We start from the raw sequence: 20352 nt of genomic DNA, 5'->3' as shown, positions 1-20352 counted from the left end.
TTATTTTGGGAGTGATGCCATCTTACCGCTGTAATCTTTGACAAGAAGTCAATATGTATTGTGCTTTTTGCCTTCGAAGCTCATTAATTGAATGATAACATAATATTAAATAAAATGGAATATCTAACTTAGTAAAAGTTTTTATTCCATAGAATCTACAGATCTATTCTAGTAATCTACATTCTTGCTAAAATAAAAATAACTCTTGTGGTGTGACATGAAATTAAAAAAAGCTTTATTGACGTTCTGTTACTTTGTACTGTATTACCGTGTATTTTTTTCTTGTTCCAGCAAAATGGATTCTGTTTGAAAGAGACGAGGAGAAGCAAGGAATCATTTGAAGTGGTTCCTCTGTATACTGCTGTTATTACTTACATTGGATTTTATATGCTATTGTTCCTTGGTTATTTGAATCAGTTATTCTTCACTTCAAAAGCTGTAGAAGAAGAACATAGAGATGTGAGTTTTCAAGTATTTATTACGTTCTAGCTGTTACAACTTTGTCAACTAATTTTTATTGATTATCAAACTCAGGCTCGGTTGCAAGCACGCCTATTAAATTGAACCGTAAATGTGTTCAAATTATTGATGTCATATGTTTTTGTTAGATATTTGTTTTGATAGATAACATTACTTCACAGTTGAATATAAAATACGCATAAGTAACCAGGAATCATATTCTAATCCTGTATTAAAACTGTCAAGTTGTGATTTGTGGCAAAACTTCTATTTCAGGGATATGTTCCGCTGTATGATAAGTTCGAGCATTTTTATTCGAGGTATGTCTACCGTCGTGTGAGAGACTGTTGGAATAGACCGATCTGTAGTGTACCTGGAGCTGAGCTCTATTTGAAAGACAGAATTACTCATGACTATGGCTGGACATTCGAGTAAGTTTCTTATCTTCTAAAATTGTACAAACACAAAGTTCCCAAAAACATACTCATTAATATAGCAGTTATAATATAATAATAATAATTACTAAGTTTGTTTTTCAAGATGATGCTCGCAGAAGCTTAATGTGAATGAAAGAATGCTTGCAGAAGAAACATGGAAAATATAAAGATTTTGTGAAATCAATTTTGACTCAATTTCAAAACAACTTGTACATGAAAAAGTTGGTCACATTGACAATCTGTCAGTGTGAATGGACTCACAGTTTTGTACACTCCTTCAAGTCGCTCACAATTCATGTCACGCATTGTACAATTTATAATACGATATTGACATTAAGTCAAATACATACGGCAGTCACATTCACATTGGTACATTGCAGCATTGTGTTAAAAGTATCAAGATATTAAAATTACAAAAAGTATCTCAATCCGTTGACAAGATGACAAGTATCACGTCAATTTTAAAACCTCTCAATTCAAAAAGTTCCATTAAACTATAGTGTAATAATTACACTCAGTTTACCTCTCAATTCAAAAAGTTCCATTAAACTATAGTGTAATAATTACACCTCAATTATTACACTCTCAGTGATGATATTGTTTTATAATGTTGCAGGTTCACTGGCACAAAAACAAAATGCCTCAATTTAGGCTCTTACAATTATCTTGGATTTGCTGAAACAAATGGTGTTTGTGCTGAGAATGCTGCCAAGGCTATTAGAAAATACGGCTTAGCCAGTTGCAGTCCACGTAATGAATTAGGTAAGAAGCAATATATTTATCAAGTATGGTAGAAGACGAGAAACTGTCTGGTCAAGTTGTAAAATTATTTATGTTTATATATATTTAAGTAATGTATATTTTTAAATATTATTCGATTCTTCTATCGTTGAGCAACATAATAGCTACTGTTCCTGAACTTTCATCCATGAAGCGGTTATATTGACATTCTTCTTCCTCAAGTAAGAGAATTGATGAATTCGTACAGATAATTATGGAAAATTCCGATGAACCATAAAATTCATACTCAATCTTCATGAGGCTGTTTGCTAGGCATTAAACAAGTTGAATTTAATTTCAAATCTACTCTGAGAATTGTAGAAAAGTTTTGTTTGTTTTTTGTTTCAATATTTGATATGCGTTCCAATATTCTCGGAATGCTTGATAGGACGCAAAATGCATTCGAAAATATCTTATCAGTCCTACTTTGAAATCAACAAGAATTTAGTTTTTGTGTGAGGAGCCATTAATTTTAACAGTATAGCTTTTATTTTCGATAAGCAATAAACGAACGCGATCTCCTTGACGTTCAATAGGCTACAGCTAAAATCTTTTCAGTTTTATTGATCAATAAACGTAAAATCTTGCCATACAATAACCTTTGAAAAAAATCTGGTGTGGTACACTCACACAACTTTCCTTGCTCATTGATTTATAAGCCTCATTAACGAGGATAATTTAGGGAATAACATTATGCCGTTTGGCGGCTAAATAATTAAAACTACGATTATACTATTGTGATTGTGTTCAGAATACATTTTCCTTTGTTTGAAATGATGAAATTTGAGGATTTTTTAAAAGTTGTCAAAACAGCTGTTCTACAAATAAAATATCGACATGTGCTCTTTTGAATAAACTGCTCTACCTACCTATCTCACGCACGAGAAGGAGGCTACAATAGTTATTTGTGCAACTAGTGCGCAAAGTGACAGTTTGCTGCACCGAAAGAAACGTTTACGCCCGAGCCGCAGGCGAGGGCGGAATGGTTTCTTGAGTGCAGCAGAAGAACTTTGCGCACGTATTTCACATTAAGTTTTTCCTACAGTTACCATTGAATATGAAAAGTGGGTAATTATGGGTAAAATTGCCTGAAATGCATCAAATGTTTTTCTGTGTAATTTTATTATTGATAAAAACCTTAATCCAAAAATCCTAAAGTCCTTGATGTGATTGTTGTAATCGTACACAATATAGCCAATGTAAAGGTGACCACGCTAATGACAATACTCTGTTCTCTTGATCCTCGAGATCGTAAGAAATGTTTGATATTTGGTTACAATCTATTATAATCACTGTGTTCTTCAATAAAAAGATGCTATTCATAAACATATTATCCATATAATTGTATTTCAAAAGCCATGCTTGTGTCACGGACAATTGAAATGAGGGATTAAGGACAATTTTTCGACCTAATAAATGAATATGAATTAGCGAATATTTCTCATTAATTCTAATTCTTGTAGCAGTACAATTCACATTGTAAAACTGTTCTCCCGCTTGCAAACTCATTGCACCATCACTCATATCAACCTTTTTAAAGGAAAAATAAAGCTGAAACAAATGACTCATGCATACCATAAGGATAAGGTCTCAGAAAAACTTAATCCATAGATGAAAATCAATGAGAGATTCGTTATGAATATATTATGCTTATGGATAATGCTTATTATGCTTTTATATTATGCTTATGTTTATTCATGCGAATGAATATATAATGATTATTAAATTGAAATAAGCATTTAATTTTTATTTTGGTTTAATAAGTATTATAAAACATGATACTTTTTTCTATACATTTGCAGTTGCAGGAGTTTTTAGGCTAGTTGTTAGCATACTTACTTACTGCCATGGCCATACGTATCTAAGTAGATATTTAGCCTTTTAGTTTAATTAAAGCAGAACAAGATAGTTCAACAATAATGCAAGATACTTTTATAGAAAAATAAGGGTTTTTAAGAAGGGATTCACACCAAATTCGTATGTGGTCAAGGACATAGAGGGAGTTGTATTAACTGAAGCCCAGAAAGTTCTTGAAGGATGGAGAGAATATTTCTATGAACTGCTGAACGTGGAAGATTTGGACATTGCTCTAGACGGAAATAATGAAGAGACCTACTATAATGTACAACCCAACGTAGACGTACCACCCAGAGAAGAGGTTGAAGCGGCAGCAACAGCTTTTAAAAACAATAAAGCTCCTGGGAAGGATGAAATTTCAGCAGAGTTACTGAAGAAGGGAGGAGTTGTAATAATAGATAAACTGTGAGAATAATAAGGATAATATGGAAAAAGAAAATATGCCAAATGACTGGCAGGAGGCAATAGTTGTTCCCATACACAAAAAAGGAGAGAAAGAGGAATGCACCAATTTTAGAGGAATTTATCTCCTCAGCATTCCCTATAAAGTCTTATCTAAAATAGTCCTCAATCGTATTGAGAAATACTCAAGTGAAATAATCGGAGAACATCAAGCAGGCTTCATGTCATGAAAGGCAGGTCTACAACAAATCAAATATTTATTCTCAAAGAAATTGTATCAAAGTACTGGGAATTCAACAAAGAGTTTTTTTGCTTTATCTATCGACTCTCAAAAATCGTATGATAGTATAAACTGTGGATAAAGATGGAGAAGTTTGGAATTCCAAAAAAAAAAAAAAACTAGTAAACCTGGCCAGGTCAAGTATAGCAGAAGCTACATGTTCGGTACGAGTGAATGGGCAAGTCTCTGAGTCTTCCAGGATAAATTCAGGAGTACAACAGGGTAATGGGCTCTCGCCAATTCTCTTCAATATAGCCATCGAGGAAGCACTAAAAAAAAATTGCTAATAGGGAGGAAGGCATAAAAATTGGATCTGGAATCAACATACTAGCGTTTGCTGATGGTGTGGTAGAAAAAATAGAATGATGACCTTAGTCAATTAGCAAAAGTGTTCATGGAGGAAGCAGGGGAAATTGGACTGAAAGTAAATAATACAAAAACGAAATATATACATTTCACAAGAAATCGAAATAACAGCGACCAAGGTCCTCTCCAAGTGAACGGTCAGTACTTTGAAAAAGTAGTGACCTTTTTAAGTAGTAAACCTTGAAAACAGATGTTTCTATCCATGCAACAAACTTATATCCTCAAAATTGTTATCTACGAAAATTGAAATCTATAAAACAATTATCAGTCCAATATTGCTCTAGTTGATAGCATATTATTTGGAACTAAGTTCAATATTATTCATTACTAGCAGGAACCCGTGCTCCGCAAGGATCTATTTAAAACTTGACAAACTGAAAACTTGACGTAATGAAATTTTGAAGAATTGAAAATCGGCCTTCAACCATCCTTTGTTAATTAAGAATCTATATGTAAAATTTCAAGTATATTAGTCCAGTAGTTCAGGCGTGATGATGCGTCAAACATGATTTTCCTATCTCGTACGTGAATAGGCCAGCTCTTTATTATATAATATCGGGGCACCGAGCTTCGCTTGTTATTTTTATTTACCTATTGATAAACAGAACACAATTCTCTAAAATGATCGTGTTTATATTTCACAGCTGACTATATGTCATCTTATGAATTTCGGGAATGCGATATTTTGATTTTTCACATACTCACTCTTTCACTCACTTTTCTACTATCCACAGCAGTTTCAGCCAAGGATGAATTATCCTTTTAATGTTGTTCAGTGAGTTTTCCCAAGGATGAGACCTAGTGCGATCGAATTTTTATATAATAAACCTACTATGTTCCAAATTTCGTGAAAATCGTTAGAGCCGTTTTCGAGATCCATTGAACATAAATAACCAGATATAAATATGAATATAAAAATACAGAATTTTGAATTAATTAAAGTGTCTCAAACACAATAATAGGTACTACATGAGCTTTTTGAAAGTTATTTGAAAAAAGATATTAAAACAACAGAACTGAATGAATATTCTACATCCATTTAGAGAGGCTTATGTTTAAGCCGAATGTAAATCTATATATATATATATAAATGAATGTCTGTGTGTTTGTTTGTTCCCTATAGACTTGAAAACTACTTGACATAACGGCATGAAACTTTGGGAATATGTTGTGTGAATATTGGGGATGGTTTCTGTACAGAAATTTTAATAGGGGGGCTAATAATAATTATTTATTAATCCATTTTACAGACCTATGTTTTCAAAATTGGCTACTGAAGAACGGAAAGATGATCATGATTCAAGATCATATATAGTGATAATATGATTTAGCATCTAAAGTTACCAGCTGTAATATACACTTCACGCTGTTATAAATTGTGTACTGGTATTAAAACAGTAGTTTGGAGTTGAAGTGTAGTTGATTGATACCAGCTGTAGATAATGGTTCCGTAGAAGACCTATACAATTAATTATCACTCCCCTATCATTGAGAAACTGGAAAATGTTGGAAAAAAATATTCACCTCATGAAAGAGAATTGTTCATATTGCATTCATTAATTACTGAAGAATGACAGAATAATTTACAATTTTTCTGAATTGAGCTTAGCTTCATCCTAAAATGGAAGATGGAAAGAATATGGAGTTCTGTGTGATTCATCGTACATCGCATATTTCCTGGACCATGACCATCTATTGACAATTAACAACTAATATCGGGGACCGAGCTTCGCTCTGGAGAAAAAAAAGCATAAAAAATTTATTACGAAATAATAAATTATAACATTCATAGTTCATACAGAAATGTTCTATCTAATCACAGTAAATTGAGATTAATTCCCAGAGGAATGAAAAAATTTCCCTCACAAAGTCCCGGTTGCACTGGTTTGGTTTAATCCTGATTAATTTCACGTGAACCTAATCAGAGGAGACCATTTCAAAAAGATGAATCTACTGGAATTAATCAGGATTGAAAATAACCCGGCTTCTTTGCAACCGGCACTAAGTACCTGATTGAATGATTACAAAAGTTTCATAATTTTGACACAGTCCACCACACATGAACTCGCTCACTCACTTCCATCACCAACAGACGACGAAATAATTATTATCAGCTGTTTTTCCAAGGATGGATAATAATTATTATCCTTTTAATGTCCTTCAGCGAGTTTTCCCAGGGATGAGACCTAGTGCAATCGAATTCTGATATTATAAATCTACCATGTTCTGAATTTCGTTAAAATCGTTAGAGCCGTTTTCGAGATCCGGTGAAATACAAACTTCTAAATATATAAACAGAAATTGCTCGTTCAATAGTATAGGATGAAAACAATAAATTCATCTTTGAAACACTGATTTAACCAATTTTTTTAATTCAACACTTTACTTATAGATATTACTACCAATTGATTGAGAAGAATATGTTTTCGGAATAATGAATGCTGCATGACTAAGCACATAGGAAGTCCGTATTGAGATTTAAATAAAAATATTGAGTGTCAGATAAATTTCATGATTCACCATATAAAGTCAAGTGTGACATGAGATACATTGACTTTTTGACGGTATGAAGTTTGCCGGGTAAGCTAGTTGTAAATAAAGCTTTATTATTAATAGTCAACGCTGAATGAATATTCTACATCCATTTAGAGAGGCTTATGTTTAAGCCGAATGTAAATATATATATATATATATATATATATATATATATATATATATATATATATATATATATATATATAAATGAATGTCTGTGTGTTTGTTTGTTCCCTATAGACTTGAAAACTACTTGACATAACGGCATGAAACTTTGGGAATATGTTGTGTGAATATTGGGGATGGTTTCTGTACAGAAATTTTAATAGGGGGGCTAATAATAATTATTTATTAATCCATTTTACAGACCTATGTTTTCAAAATTGGCTACCGAAGAACGGAAAGATGATCATGATTCAAGATCATATATAGTGATAATATGATTTAGCATCTAAAGTTACCAGCTGTAATATACACTTCACGCTGTTATAAATTGTGTACTGGTATTAAAACAGTAGTTTGGAGTTGAAGTGTAGTTGATTGATACCAGCTGTAGATAATGGTTCCGTAGAAGACCTATACAATTAATTATCACTCCCCTATCATTGAGAAACTGGAAAATGTTGGAAAAAAATATTCACCTCATGAAAGAGAATTGTTCATATTGCATTCATTAATTACTGAAGAATGACAGAATAATTTACAATTTTTCTGAATTGAGCTTAGCTTCATCCTAAAATGGAAGATGGAAAGAATATGGAGTTCTGTGTGATTCATCGTACATCGCATATTTCCTGGACCATGACCATCTATTGACAATTAACAACTAATATCGGGGACCGAGCTTCGCTCTGGAGAAAAAAAGCATAAAAAATTTATTACGAAATAATAAATTATAACATTCATAGTTCATACAGAAATGTTCTATCTAATCACAGTAAATTGAGATTAATTCCCAGAGGAATGAAAAAATTTCCCTCACAAAGTCCCGGTTGCACTGGTTTGGTTTAATCCTGATTAATTTCACGTGAACCTAATCAGAGAAGACCATTTCAAAAAGATGAATCTACTGGAATTAATCAGGATTGAAAATAACCCGGCTTCTTTGCAACCGGCACTAAGTACCTGATTGAATGATTACAAAAGTTTCATAATTTTGACACAGTCCACCACACATGAACTCGCTCACTCACTTCCATCACCAACAGACGACGAAATAATTATTATCAGCTGTTTTTCCAAGGATGGATAATAATTATTATCCTTTTAATGTCCTTCAGCGAGTTTTCCCAGGGATGAGACCTAGTGCAATCGAATTCTGATATTATAAATCTACCATGTTCTGAATTTCGTTAAAATCGTTAGAGCCGTTTTCGAGATCCGGTGAAATACAAACTTCTAAATATATAAACAGAAATTGCTCGTTCAATAGTATAGGATGAAAACAATAAATTCATCTTTGAAACACTGATTTAACCAATTTTTTTAATTCAACACTTTACTTATAGATATTACTACCAATTGATTGAGAAGAATATGTTTTCGGAATAATGAATGCTGCATGACTAAGCACATAGGAAGTCCGTATTGAGATTTAAATAAAAATATTGAGTGTCAGATAAATTTCATGATTCACCATATAAAGTCAAGTGTGACATGAGATACATTGACTTTTTGACGGTATGAAGTTTGCCGGGTAAGCTAGTTGTAAATAAAGCTTTATTATTAATAGTCAACGCTGAAAAAATACAGGCTCAATCACCAGGAATAGGCCTACTATAAATTCTATGAGGGACCAGTAAGCCATTAATTTTGAGTAGTTCAATCACTTCCATTATGGACTCTGGATACATTATGGACAATCAATATGTATGAAATTTATTAGGTACCGTACAGAATATGAAATTTTTAATTGCAGTGACCCCGACTACTGTATTATGAATAACCATTCGGATCAAATATAAGGAATTACTCGCATCTCTCATCAACTCGTAATTTTTATTCACAAAATATTAACAAAAAAAAATATATTAAGTTATATTTAATAAACTCACGGCTAGTACTAAAGTTTGTCTTTTTATGGCCGTGCTACAAATAAATGTAGGTATATGTTTGACATTTTGTTTCTGTAATCTTGTTGTCTATTAAGAAAGTTTTCATGTGATTTTTGATGGCAATAAAATTTGAATTTGAAAAAAGAATTATCAACAAACTTCTAACCAAAGAAAATCTATGTGCTCTGTTCTAATCGGAACGTATGAGACCCCATATACAGCTGATAGAAGGCGCAAACCGAACTGGCCAAGCATACAACAATGGAACACACATATGGCAAGCTCGCGCTTTCGATCAATGAAAAATCAATTCGATCAGCTGATTGAGAAGATGGTTAATATTTTTAAGCTTTCCAATGATTACAACATATGTTAAGATTAAGGTGCGCCGCGAACATGAGCAATTCACTTTTAATCAGCTGATGCCAAGCTTTTTATATCTGTATCTTACCGTTTCTGTAAAAATACAGATATAATCAGCTGATTAAAAGTGAATTGCTCATGTTCGCGGCGCTTATATCTGTACGCACCTTTAGAATATCATGTGTCAATTATTTCAGTTCCATGTGGCGTTCACCTTACCATGCTCATAAGCTTACTTAATAGGATCATTTTTCGTCCTTTGAAACCCTTAGAGGTAAAGTATCTCAAAATCCGTTCTTAGTGCGCGTCTAGCATGTTTGAAGAATATTTGTGCAAAGTTTCAAGTCTGTAGGCCAATTAGTTTGAGCTGTAGTGTGATTTTACAGCAAAATTTTCGAAAAATGCCCTCTTCTGAACCCCCCTGTGCTCCTGATCGGAATTTTTCTGCACAGATCTAATTTTTGTCGTATTTGAACAAGAAAGTTCCTCATGACTTTTCTGTGCAATGAGCGGTTAAAAAGTACTAAATATTTGGGGGACCCCAGCTCCCTCAGGGGGGAAAATTTCTGAAAATCCTTTCTTAGTGGATGTCTTGAGGCTACCATAAACAATTTTGCAGAATTTCAAGTTTTTAGGCTCAGTAGTTTGGGCTGTGGTGTGATTTCAGTCTGTCAGGACCTAGCCTTTTATAGATATAGATTTGTATCCATTAGTATTTGAATAAAATTGAAATTTCATATCTCTTCACATCTACATAAGCTAAATCTTATTTGTTTGGTACTTGGGCAGGCACAAACCCTTTGCACAAAGAGCTAGAAGCGCTGACTGCCGAATTCCTTGGAATGGAAGATGCTATTGTTTTCGGGATGGGCTTTGCAACCAACTCACTCAACCTGCCTTGCCTGATTTCGCCCGGCTGCCTGGTGCTCAGCGACGAGAAAAACCACGCCTCCCTCATCCTAGGCCTACGCCTGTCTGGGGCCACCATCAAAGTCTTCAAACATAATAGTAAGCTACACTCTCCCATTAACATCATACTCAGCAACTTGTTTGTTTGGTTATTCAGTGTAAATAAAATATGTACGAATGAAATTGTTATCTTGGAAATTATATATTGAATAGCATTAACAATTCATGTTCCATTCATTTCTAAAAATTAGCGTTTTCAATGGAGTCATTATTGTATGATTGCTCCTTGACCCTTGATGAGTTGGATTACAACATTCGACACGCTGTTGCTAACATATTCTCAGATACACTGCAGAGAGTTAAAATAACTTCTATTATTGACAGAAACCGTGTATTGAAAATAATCATAATTTATTTGCACAATATATAATTACATAAGAAAACTTACAATAATGACACTATTTACCTGTCACATTTTAAAAACAGAATAAAGATGATCTTTCAATTTCATTCGATATAGTTTTTTAGCACATAAATTAATTACGTTTGTGATATTCAAAATTCATATTAGTAATTTAGTTTTTATTAAATAACCTGACAAACAAGTTACTTTCCTTCTCTGAATTAAGCATAATAGTAGCCTAAGCCAATTTTTCAGGTTTGAACAGTGTTTTCAATCATTCATGAAAAATGTGTTTCTTTTTTTAACAAACACTTTCATGGTAAAATAAATAACATTCAAGTTCAACATTTTATTTATCTTATAAAAACTAATGTCGATGCCCAGTGTATCATCTTAAATGAAAATGATCGTAATAAAAATATCAGTGGTATTTTTGAGTTAGACAGAGGAATATGGATGAAGAACATCCACAGTCTACTCAAAGAAAGTCCTTATTTTAGAATACCACTGAAGATGAAGCCCCGAGCGGCAAAACTAGCTAGGATGAAATTATTAACAAGTGGAACTGTCAACATAATCATTATTCATTTCGCCTTAATATTATGGATACATTTTTCAACATTTCACCAATGCTTCCCAAAGCCTTTTAAATTGTTACTTTTTCAATTGAATTAGATGCAAAAATGTTGGTAAATAAAGTGAAAATCACGTCTTTACATTGAAGTTTGTAATGTATCGAGAAATTCACATCAATTAATGAAAGCGTGAATAATAAATTAGAGTTCTGTATTATTTGCAGACACAATACATGAAGCCAATGAAACATGCAAGGATTTCATTTACATGCGTGGCACTTGCATTTCTTTTTCATGAAACTATTCATCTAGTATACTATGTATATGTTGTAACTTTATTGATTGAATATTTTTATTTTTTCCCATTAGTTGTGTGTATTCATTATTGAATTGAATACTTTGTAGTTTTATAAAATAAAATAAAAGAAAGAGTCTAATGAAATGTTTCATATTTTTTCATTTATCGTGTCATGAGTTTATTATTGTATCTTGAGTACAGTTTACTTGAAACATTTAGATTATATTCATTATTTTGTGGGTTGATCAACTGCCTACTTCAAGGCTTAATTCATTATTATGTCGTAAAATCATGTTATCAATTATTATCTGGAACATTTTTGGTTATCGCGCAAATTATTAATTTGACCCTTGAGGTTTGATCTATTTTTAATTTTGTGAATTGATTAACTAAATATTTTAGTATGTGCGTATGATTTTGTCATAATGCGATCAACTGAATATTTTATGATTTGTTCGTTATTGTGTCGTAAATTATTGTTGTCTGAGAATTTGAGGATTGCTTATCTGTATAATTAATAGTTGAATATACATAAAAGCGAAATGGCACTGATTCATTCACTTACTCACTCACTCACTCATTCACTCATTCATAATCAACAGAACTAAAAATCTACTGGACCAAATACCTACAAATTTGCCATGCATGTTCAGTTGGCCTTGTAGAGACGCACTAAGAACGGGGTTGAAAAAAAATCCAAAGATACGCCCAAAATCTGCGTTTTTCCAGCGTTTTCCAGCGTTTTTGCGTTTTCGCAGCTTTTTCAAGAACTAATTGGCAAAAAATGTTTAAAATTGTTACACATACTCAACTGAAGTATAATAGTGTTGTATTACAACATGTTGGAAGGGGTTTCAAATAACGCTCAAGTTCCGCGGTTTTTGAACTTTTTTCCTGCGTTTTCTAGGCCTTCCAAAGAACTTATTCACAGATCATGTTCAAATTTGATTCAGAAGTTCAGCAAGGTTCTGGAAATTTTGTCTTAAGAGGACTTCAGAATTACGTTAACGATACGCATAGGATAGGTGGTTTTCCTAGCGATTTTTTCTGCGTTTTCTCAGATTTTCCATGAACTATTCGAGAGAAAATGTTCAAATTTGGTAATAAAGTTCAGTTAGGGTAATGACATTCTTTCTTTAAAGGATTTCTTAATCAATGAGATACGCCCAAAATTAGTGGGTATTCAGCGTTTTTATGTGTTTCTCACTTTTTTTATTAATTGATAGAAGATATTATTCAAATTTGGTATCCTACACTGGTTTAGCTGAGGTGGAAAAATGTTGTATCAGGGCTTTAAAATAGCCTACGGCCACAGATATATAAAAAAGATGTGTTTTTTAGCGTTTTCACAGCTTTTACAAGACCAAATTGACAGAAAACGTTCAAATTATATCCATAGGTTCAGCTAGTGTCTAAATATCTCAAGTTGAGAGGACACAAATTGTTTGCTAAAGATACGCTCAAAGTTGGCGTTAATCCAAATTTTTCAGCTTTTTCATTATCTTATAGGCACAAATTGTTCAAATTTGGTACACAGGTCCGTCTAATATTTTTGGGGGGTTTTGAGTAAGTTTCCCAGGGTTTCAGAAACAAATTAACTTGAAAGTGTAAACAGGTTTGGCTCAAGTAATGGTGGTGCTAAATTAGAGGGGTTCTTCTCACAAGCTTTTCATTGAGTTTGCAATGCATTTTTTTACATTCCTCAAGTAAATTAATACTTAATAGGATTAGATATGGATGATTGTTAAGTTTTCCACATCATTCCTGTTTCAAATTTTAGGGCCGGTTTCTGAGCTCGGGATTTAGCCAAGTTCTAGACTTTAACCGGCTTTAAACTCTGGAGTCGAAAATCTGGCTTTCCGAGTTAGGGCGTGTTAACGTAGTCGAGGACTTAAGTAGACCCTGGAGTTTAAAGATCACATTAGACTATAGAGTTTATAATTTCGCTTTCTGAGTGAAGTACTTGTCCAGAACTTGAATTAGATTCTCTTCTCTTTCCGAGTTAAGGTTTTAACAAAAATCGTCAAATCCAGAACTTAATAAGGCGTGATTTTAAACCCTCGACGAGGGTAGGACTTGAAATTAAGTTCTGGATTTAACTGACCAAACACATCTCAGTTATTGTTTTGAAGTAGATTAATCGCCTAATTAGGTGTCATGAAATACCTTCTCGTGAGATCAGCTGAATGATCCCACACATACACTCGTTCACTCACTTCCATTACGGTATCGTAATTTTCTATGTATTTTTAACCAAATTGAAGGAATCGCTACTATTTTTGTCTAGACGATGCTATAATGACCATACTATTGTTCTTGGTGGAAATCTTAATTCTGTTTTTGATGTCAATCATGAAACTTGCCATTCCAATAATTTGAAAAATTGATTGAGACAATTCAATCATCGTATTTTCAATACTCTGCTCACTAGAGACCAAGCATGTCTTGATAATATTTTTTCAAACGTTCAACCTGAAATGACAAATTCAAGTGTTTCAGGATTCTCCTACTCTGATCATGATTGTGTCACGATATGTGTGCCCTGTAGTTCTGTTGAGTCAAGTTCTAACGATTTTGTCGCTATTACTTCAAGACCTGTTACTAAATATAAATTACTACAATTTAATCGGTTTCTAAATTTAGTGAATTGGTGTGCTGTCATGGAAAAGTCAGATGAAAGTGATATGTTCGAATCCTTCCTCTATACAGTTTTATATTATTTCAATCTAACTATCCCTCGAAAGACCTGTAGAAAAAAGTTTCCCAAGCTAATAATAGAAAGAATTTCAAATGTAAGGCTGACTGGTACACACCTGAACTTAGTAAGATTAAGATTCTACTTACTCTCTTACATGAAAACTTCAAAAAACATAAAACCGAACATTCGAAAACACTTTATTCTAGATGCAGAGCACTGTACAGAAATTCATTAGATGAGGCCAAGAGGGATTCTGTCGCATCAATCATTGAATCTTCTAATAACAAAAAATGTAAGAAAGCATGGCAAATTATAAAAACTTTATCCTCCAGCAAGAATGTTGTAAACTTATCTACTCCTTAACCAAACAAACTGAACAATTATTTCATTCAATCAGTAGATGATGTGCACGAGAAGATAGACAAGTCATCAATTACAGTCAGTGCATTGCTCAATGATAATGTCAATAAAGTGCAAAATAGCTTATTCTTTTTCCATGAGGTGAGTCAAGAGATGATTTTTAAAGTGGTTCATAATCTTAAAAGTTTCGAAGAGTGAAGATTTCTATGGTTTATCAAGCTGTCTTCTCAAAAATATTGCTCACTCTATAGTGCCAGTACTGACCATTTGTATAAACAGGTGTATTACACAGGGTGTTTTGTGTTTTCCCCAATGTATTAAAAGTCTCCATAGTTGTTCCCGTTCATAAGAAGGGATCAAAAGAGGAACCTTCCAGTTATAGACCCATCCAAATAGTACCTGTCTTCTCCAAGGTTCTAGAGATTGTCATGTATATACAGGTGTATGAATACTTGGTAAATCTTGGGTACTATCGGAGCATCAATTTGGTTTTGTGAAGGGAAGATCCACTACTGACGCCTTTGATGCACTAATAAAATTTGTAATTGAGTCTTTTAAACAGGTGCTTTGCTCAGGCTGCCTTCTGTGACCTGAGCAAGGCATTCGACTGCGTGAAACATGATATTTTGCTAGAAAAATTAGCTCATTATAGAGTCAGTGGAAAGAGCCTTAGTCTTTCGTACCTTGGCGATCGCCAGCAAGCTGTTTGTGTTGGAAATAAGAGATTTGATCTTGCTAAAGGAAAGTACGGCGTCCCCCAAGGATCAATATTGGGACCACTTCTCTTTGTATTGATGATAAACGATCTTCCTCTCACAATCAACAACAAGACTGTGTTGTATGCTGATGACACCACTTTTCTTAATTCTCATTCAGATGCACACACTTTACATAATATGACAGCTGATACCTTGGCGGAAGCTTCCAAGTGGTTCACAGCGAATGGCTTTAAATTGAACGAAGATAAAACTCAGCTTATGGCATTTAGTTTCAGGGATTGCACACACAACAATAACAATAGTTTAAAGTTTTTGGGCTTAATTTTTGATCACAGGTTGACCTGGGAACCCCACATTAATTTCATTTCTGCTAGGTTATCTAGGGTTATCTATTTGTTAAGGCAGTTGTAGAATCTTGTACCGGAAAAATACCTCAGAAACTCATATTTTGCTTTTTTACAAAGCATAATTGCATACGGAATTTTAGTATATGGAAACAGCTTCCACATCAATAAAAGCACTAAAGATCAGACAACAAAGACATATGTTGAAGAGGAGACTGGAAGACCAATTTGAAGAGAAAGACAAAAACACCCCGTCTTAGGCTCTAGGACAGTTCTAAAAGTGTGTGATTACTAACTTTTTTGTTTTATGCGATTTTCTCAAAATCATATTTATTCAACTTTAGGTACCTTTTTCTCAGAAACCATTCAAGATATTTGTTTGATTCTTTTTTTGCTATGTTCCAGATGTTATTCTGTACAATTGGAAATTCTAAAAATCACATATTATCTTGAAACAAATTTTTCATTTCTATTTATTATATATATTTTTCAACTTTCTGTAATGTTTTGTTTGAGAGTTTTCTACAAATTAAAAATTAATGACAGGATTGTTTTTATCATTTCTACTTACACAGAAAATGAAGCTCTTTCTGAAAGTGCAATTAGAACTATGATATATTTTATGGTTCTTAAGAAAAAGGTACCTACGTTAACATGTGAAAGGATACAGGAAAGTGCTCCCCTTAATGTTTATATGTTGCGCATTTACGGCGAAACGCGGTAATAGATTTTCATGAAATTTTGACAGGTATGTTCCTTTTTTAATTGCGCGTCGACGTATATACAAGGTTTTTGGAAATTTTGCATTTCAAGGATAATTATAAAAGGAAAAAATCAGACTATAGAATTATTCATCATAAATCAGCTGACAAGTGATTACACAGATGTGTGGAGAAGCCAGTCTATTGCTGTATTTCCATAAGGTATATAGTTTCAATCAGGTACTTGTGGATGAGAATACTGCGTGAGGTCTACTGTTCACAGAACTACTAGTTTATTGATAAACAGAACACAATTATTCTTCAAAATGATTGGGGAAGGACAAACAGGCACAGCCCAAAACTGTTTCTTCCCCGAATTTTTATTTATACACTATAAATGGTCCAAAAAGTAGGTTATGTTTCATACACTCGAATTCAGGTCCAATTTTGAGTCAAAATATTTGAAAACAGAAAAGTTCTAATTGACCGAGCGAAGTGAGGTCTAAGATTCAAGTCGACGGTTTGGCATTTCTCTTAATGTTTAAATGTTTAGGGGAATGTGGGGTTACCCCGGTAAGGAGGTCGCCCCGGTAAGCAGTCTATATGCCACTCTATGTATTTCTTCTACTCGCTGCTAACCACACTAGATGCTTGGTGTGAAAAAGAAAAACTAATTTTCAGCTTGGCATCAGTCAGCCATTTTTCTTTGGTGTGCTAGCTTGTTGCCAAGTGTCAACTGGTTTTTGTTATAAATTTCACATGACTTTCCATGACTCGCTGCTAACCACACTAGATGCTTGGTGTGAAAAAGAAAAACTAATTTTCAGCTTGGCATCAGTCAGCCATTTTTCTTTGGTGTGCTAGCTTGTTGCCAAGTGTCAACTGGTTTTTGTTATAACTTTCACATGACTTTCCATGACTCGCTGCTAACCACACTAGATGCTTGGTGTGAAAAAGAAAAACTAATTTTCAGCTTGGCATCAGTCAGCCATTTTTCTTTGGTGTGCTAGCTTGTTGCCAAATGTCAACTGGTTTTTGTTATAACTTTCACATGACTTTCCATGACTCGCTGCTAACCACACTAGATGCTTGGTGTGAAAAAGAAAAACTAATTTTCAGCTTGGCATCAGTCAGCCATTTTTCTTTGGTGTGCTAGCTTGTTGCCAAATGTCAACTGGTTTTTGTTATAACTTTCACATGACTTTCCAGTAATGTAAATACTGTTTCTGTTCACACTATCATTGGTTCCATGTTATAATCACCCAGTGTACTAATCAGGCTTCAATTTCATGTATCAACCATCGACCAAACTGATTTTCCATTGATTATCCTAAACGTTTCAGTAGAGCCATGCATTTTGGGTAGCCCCGGTAAGACACTGTGGGGTAATGGCAGTAGGTTACCGGCATTGCCCATCACTGTTTCTAATGGTTGTTTCGAGTCAATTCACTGTGAGCATGATACAACAGTAAACACTTTAATTGGAATATATTGATATTAACATAATTAAAATATATAATAATATATTATTGAAATATATTAATATATATATTATATTAATTAAAAAATATTAAAATATAATTTAAATTAATAAAAATATTTAATGATGTGAATAAAATACCTTTTCTCATACTTAAGTCTTTTCTTTAAATCCCTATAATATATTTAGATGGTTCAAGTTCGTTTTTCACGAAAAAATATGAAATTTGTTTTATTAAATTTTCGCAATTAGAAATACATGGGGAAAGTCCCTACTGCCATTACCCCAAGGGTCGGGGTAATGCCGGTATGTGTAAGGGTTAAGATAAAAAAATTTAAGGTACTCATTTTGTCACAAAGTATCTACAAAAAAATTATATTGTAGCCTGTGATATGTAGAAGCCAAAAAAATGTTACCAGACAAAATTGAGAGTTTTACCAAAAACTAAAAAGGATGCTGCTTAACTTACCGGCACTCCCCCATTCTCCCCTATATGTTGCGCATTTACGGCGAAACGCTGTAATAGATTCTCATAAAATTTGACAGGTATGTTCCTTTTTAAATTGCGCGTCGACGTATATACAAGGTTTTTGGAAATTTTGCATTTCAAGGATAATATAAAATGAAAAAGGAGCCTCCTTCATACGCCAATATTACCGTAAAAATCAGACCATAAAATTATTCATCATAAATCAGCTGTCGAGTGGATTATAAATCGCATGCCATAACGCATGCAATTCAATATCTCACTGTAACTAGGTAAAAAATCAGCAGCTGTGTAGACTATAAATTGCATGCCTCATAGAATGCAATTTTTATGCACTATTAATAGGATGCAAAGAACTTAACTTATAACAGCTTGTCTGGGCGCCTAGATGTCTTCTGGTTTTCTCGTGCTAAATTCCGGAAAGCGTTATATGATAATTAAATCTTGTGTAAGCATGATCCGATCAAATAAATAGTTGGTGTATCAGTGTGGATGTGCATATGGTTTGGGACGTCGTTCAGTTATAGGGCCTAAATGTTATTTATTCTATTGATAAAATTTTTGTTTATTATTCGTTATTATATTCTTTAATTTCTATAAGTTTTGGAATTTTTAATTCTCAATTTGTTTTATTTTTTCTTTTCTCATAAGTATTTGAAATCTTTGTATTTTTCATTTTTGAATTAGGTGGTATTTTTGTTGTTTGTATTATTTATTATTGCATAAGTTCGTATTATTTTTATCATTTTTTTTTTCATTTGTATCTGTACAATTTGTATTGTTAAGGAGACATATTTGTCTCCATTGTGAATAAATAAATAAATAAATGAACTATTGATTGCGTGCAATAACGCATGCAATTAATAACTAAAGTAACATAGTATTGTCTTTCGAACTTTCTCTGCTTTGAACTTGGGCTGTCCTGTTGCCAGTATGTCTTGAAGGAGATTAGCTTTTGATGTTACCATTTTCGATACACCAACCCCAACAGCCATTAGTCGTTTTCACACCGATATCTCGCCAATACGACATACAGACAGGATTTACTGTGATGGACAGTATAAGAGGAGGCTGCGGTTTAAAACTGCGCGAGGTCTACTGTTCACAGAACTACTAGTTTAGATTGTTTACAAACCAAATTGAATAACAAAATAACACTCACTAATCACTTAAAACTGTAAAATAATGATTAACTTTGAATATCATGATATACTTTAATTTAGAGTGATAAACCATGTCATGTCAACACATCGATTATTTTGATAAAATTTCTAGATAATATTTCTCGCGAGATACGGTAATCTGATTGAATGATTACACAGCTGATCTCCCACACAGGCACACGCATCTTCTGTTATCGACAGACGACGAAATTATAAAGACATCCTTTCTTCCAATGATGAATTATCCTTTTAATGTCCTTCAGCGAGTTTTCCCAGGGATGAGACATAGTGCAATCGAATTTTTATATCGTAAACCTACTATGTTCCAAATTACGTGAAAATCGTTAGAGCCGTTTTCGAGATCCGTTGAACATAAATAACCAGATATAAAAATAAGCACAGGCAAGACAACTCTATAGTTGTATTGACACAGAGAACGAAAACGTCAACTACTGCGCTTGTACATTACGATGCAGCATACTATATTTTCTAATTCACGTTTTCATCAGCTGTCTCTCATTGTCAACATTACAACAACAAAATATTGTGAATTTCCCCCATGTTTAATGAGTCAAGTCCTAGACTCAAAATAGGTCTAGAACTTAATAGATCCTGGAGTTTAAAAGATATATATCTATGACTCAGAAAGACAATTTAAATCCGAGCGCCTATTTCTGTCCTG

At 33.3% G+C, this 20352-nt stretch overlaps 1 protein-coding gene across 1 annotated transcript in view; it reads left to right on the top strand.

Moving 5' to 3' along the window:
* Nucleotides 1-20352, top strand: part of LOC111048923 (serine palmitoyltransferase 2) — a 62502-nt gene that overhangs the window by 1688 nt on the left and 40462 nt on the right. The window contains exons 2-5 of the mRNA XM_039428390.1: nt 292-459; nt 736-890; nt 1513-1658; nt 10323-10541. Of these exons, the coding sequence (XP_039284324.1) occupies nt 292-459; nt 736-890; nt 1513-1658; nt 10323-10541 (688 nt within the window). The remainder of the gene's footprint in view (nt 1-291; nt 460-735; nt 891-1512; nt 1659-10322; nt 10542-20352) is intronic.

This window comes from Nilaparvata lugens, chromosome 5, assembly GCF_014356525.2.
Source record: "Nilaparvata lugens isolate BPH chromosome 5, ASM1435652v1, whole genome shotgun sequence".
NCBI lineage: Eukaryota > Metazoa > Arthropoda > Insecta > Hemiptera > Delphacidae > Nilaparvata > Nilaparvata lugens.
The sequence above is the reverse complement of the archived record's forward strand: the minus strand, read 5'-3'. Positions and strand labels throughout refer to the sequence as shown.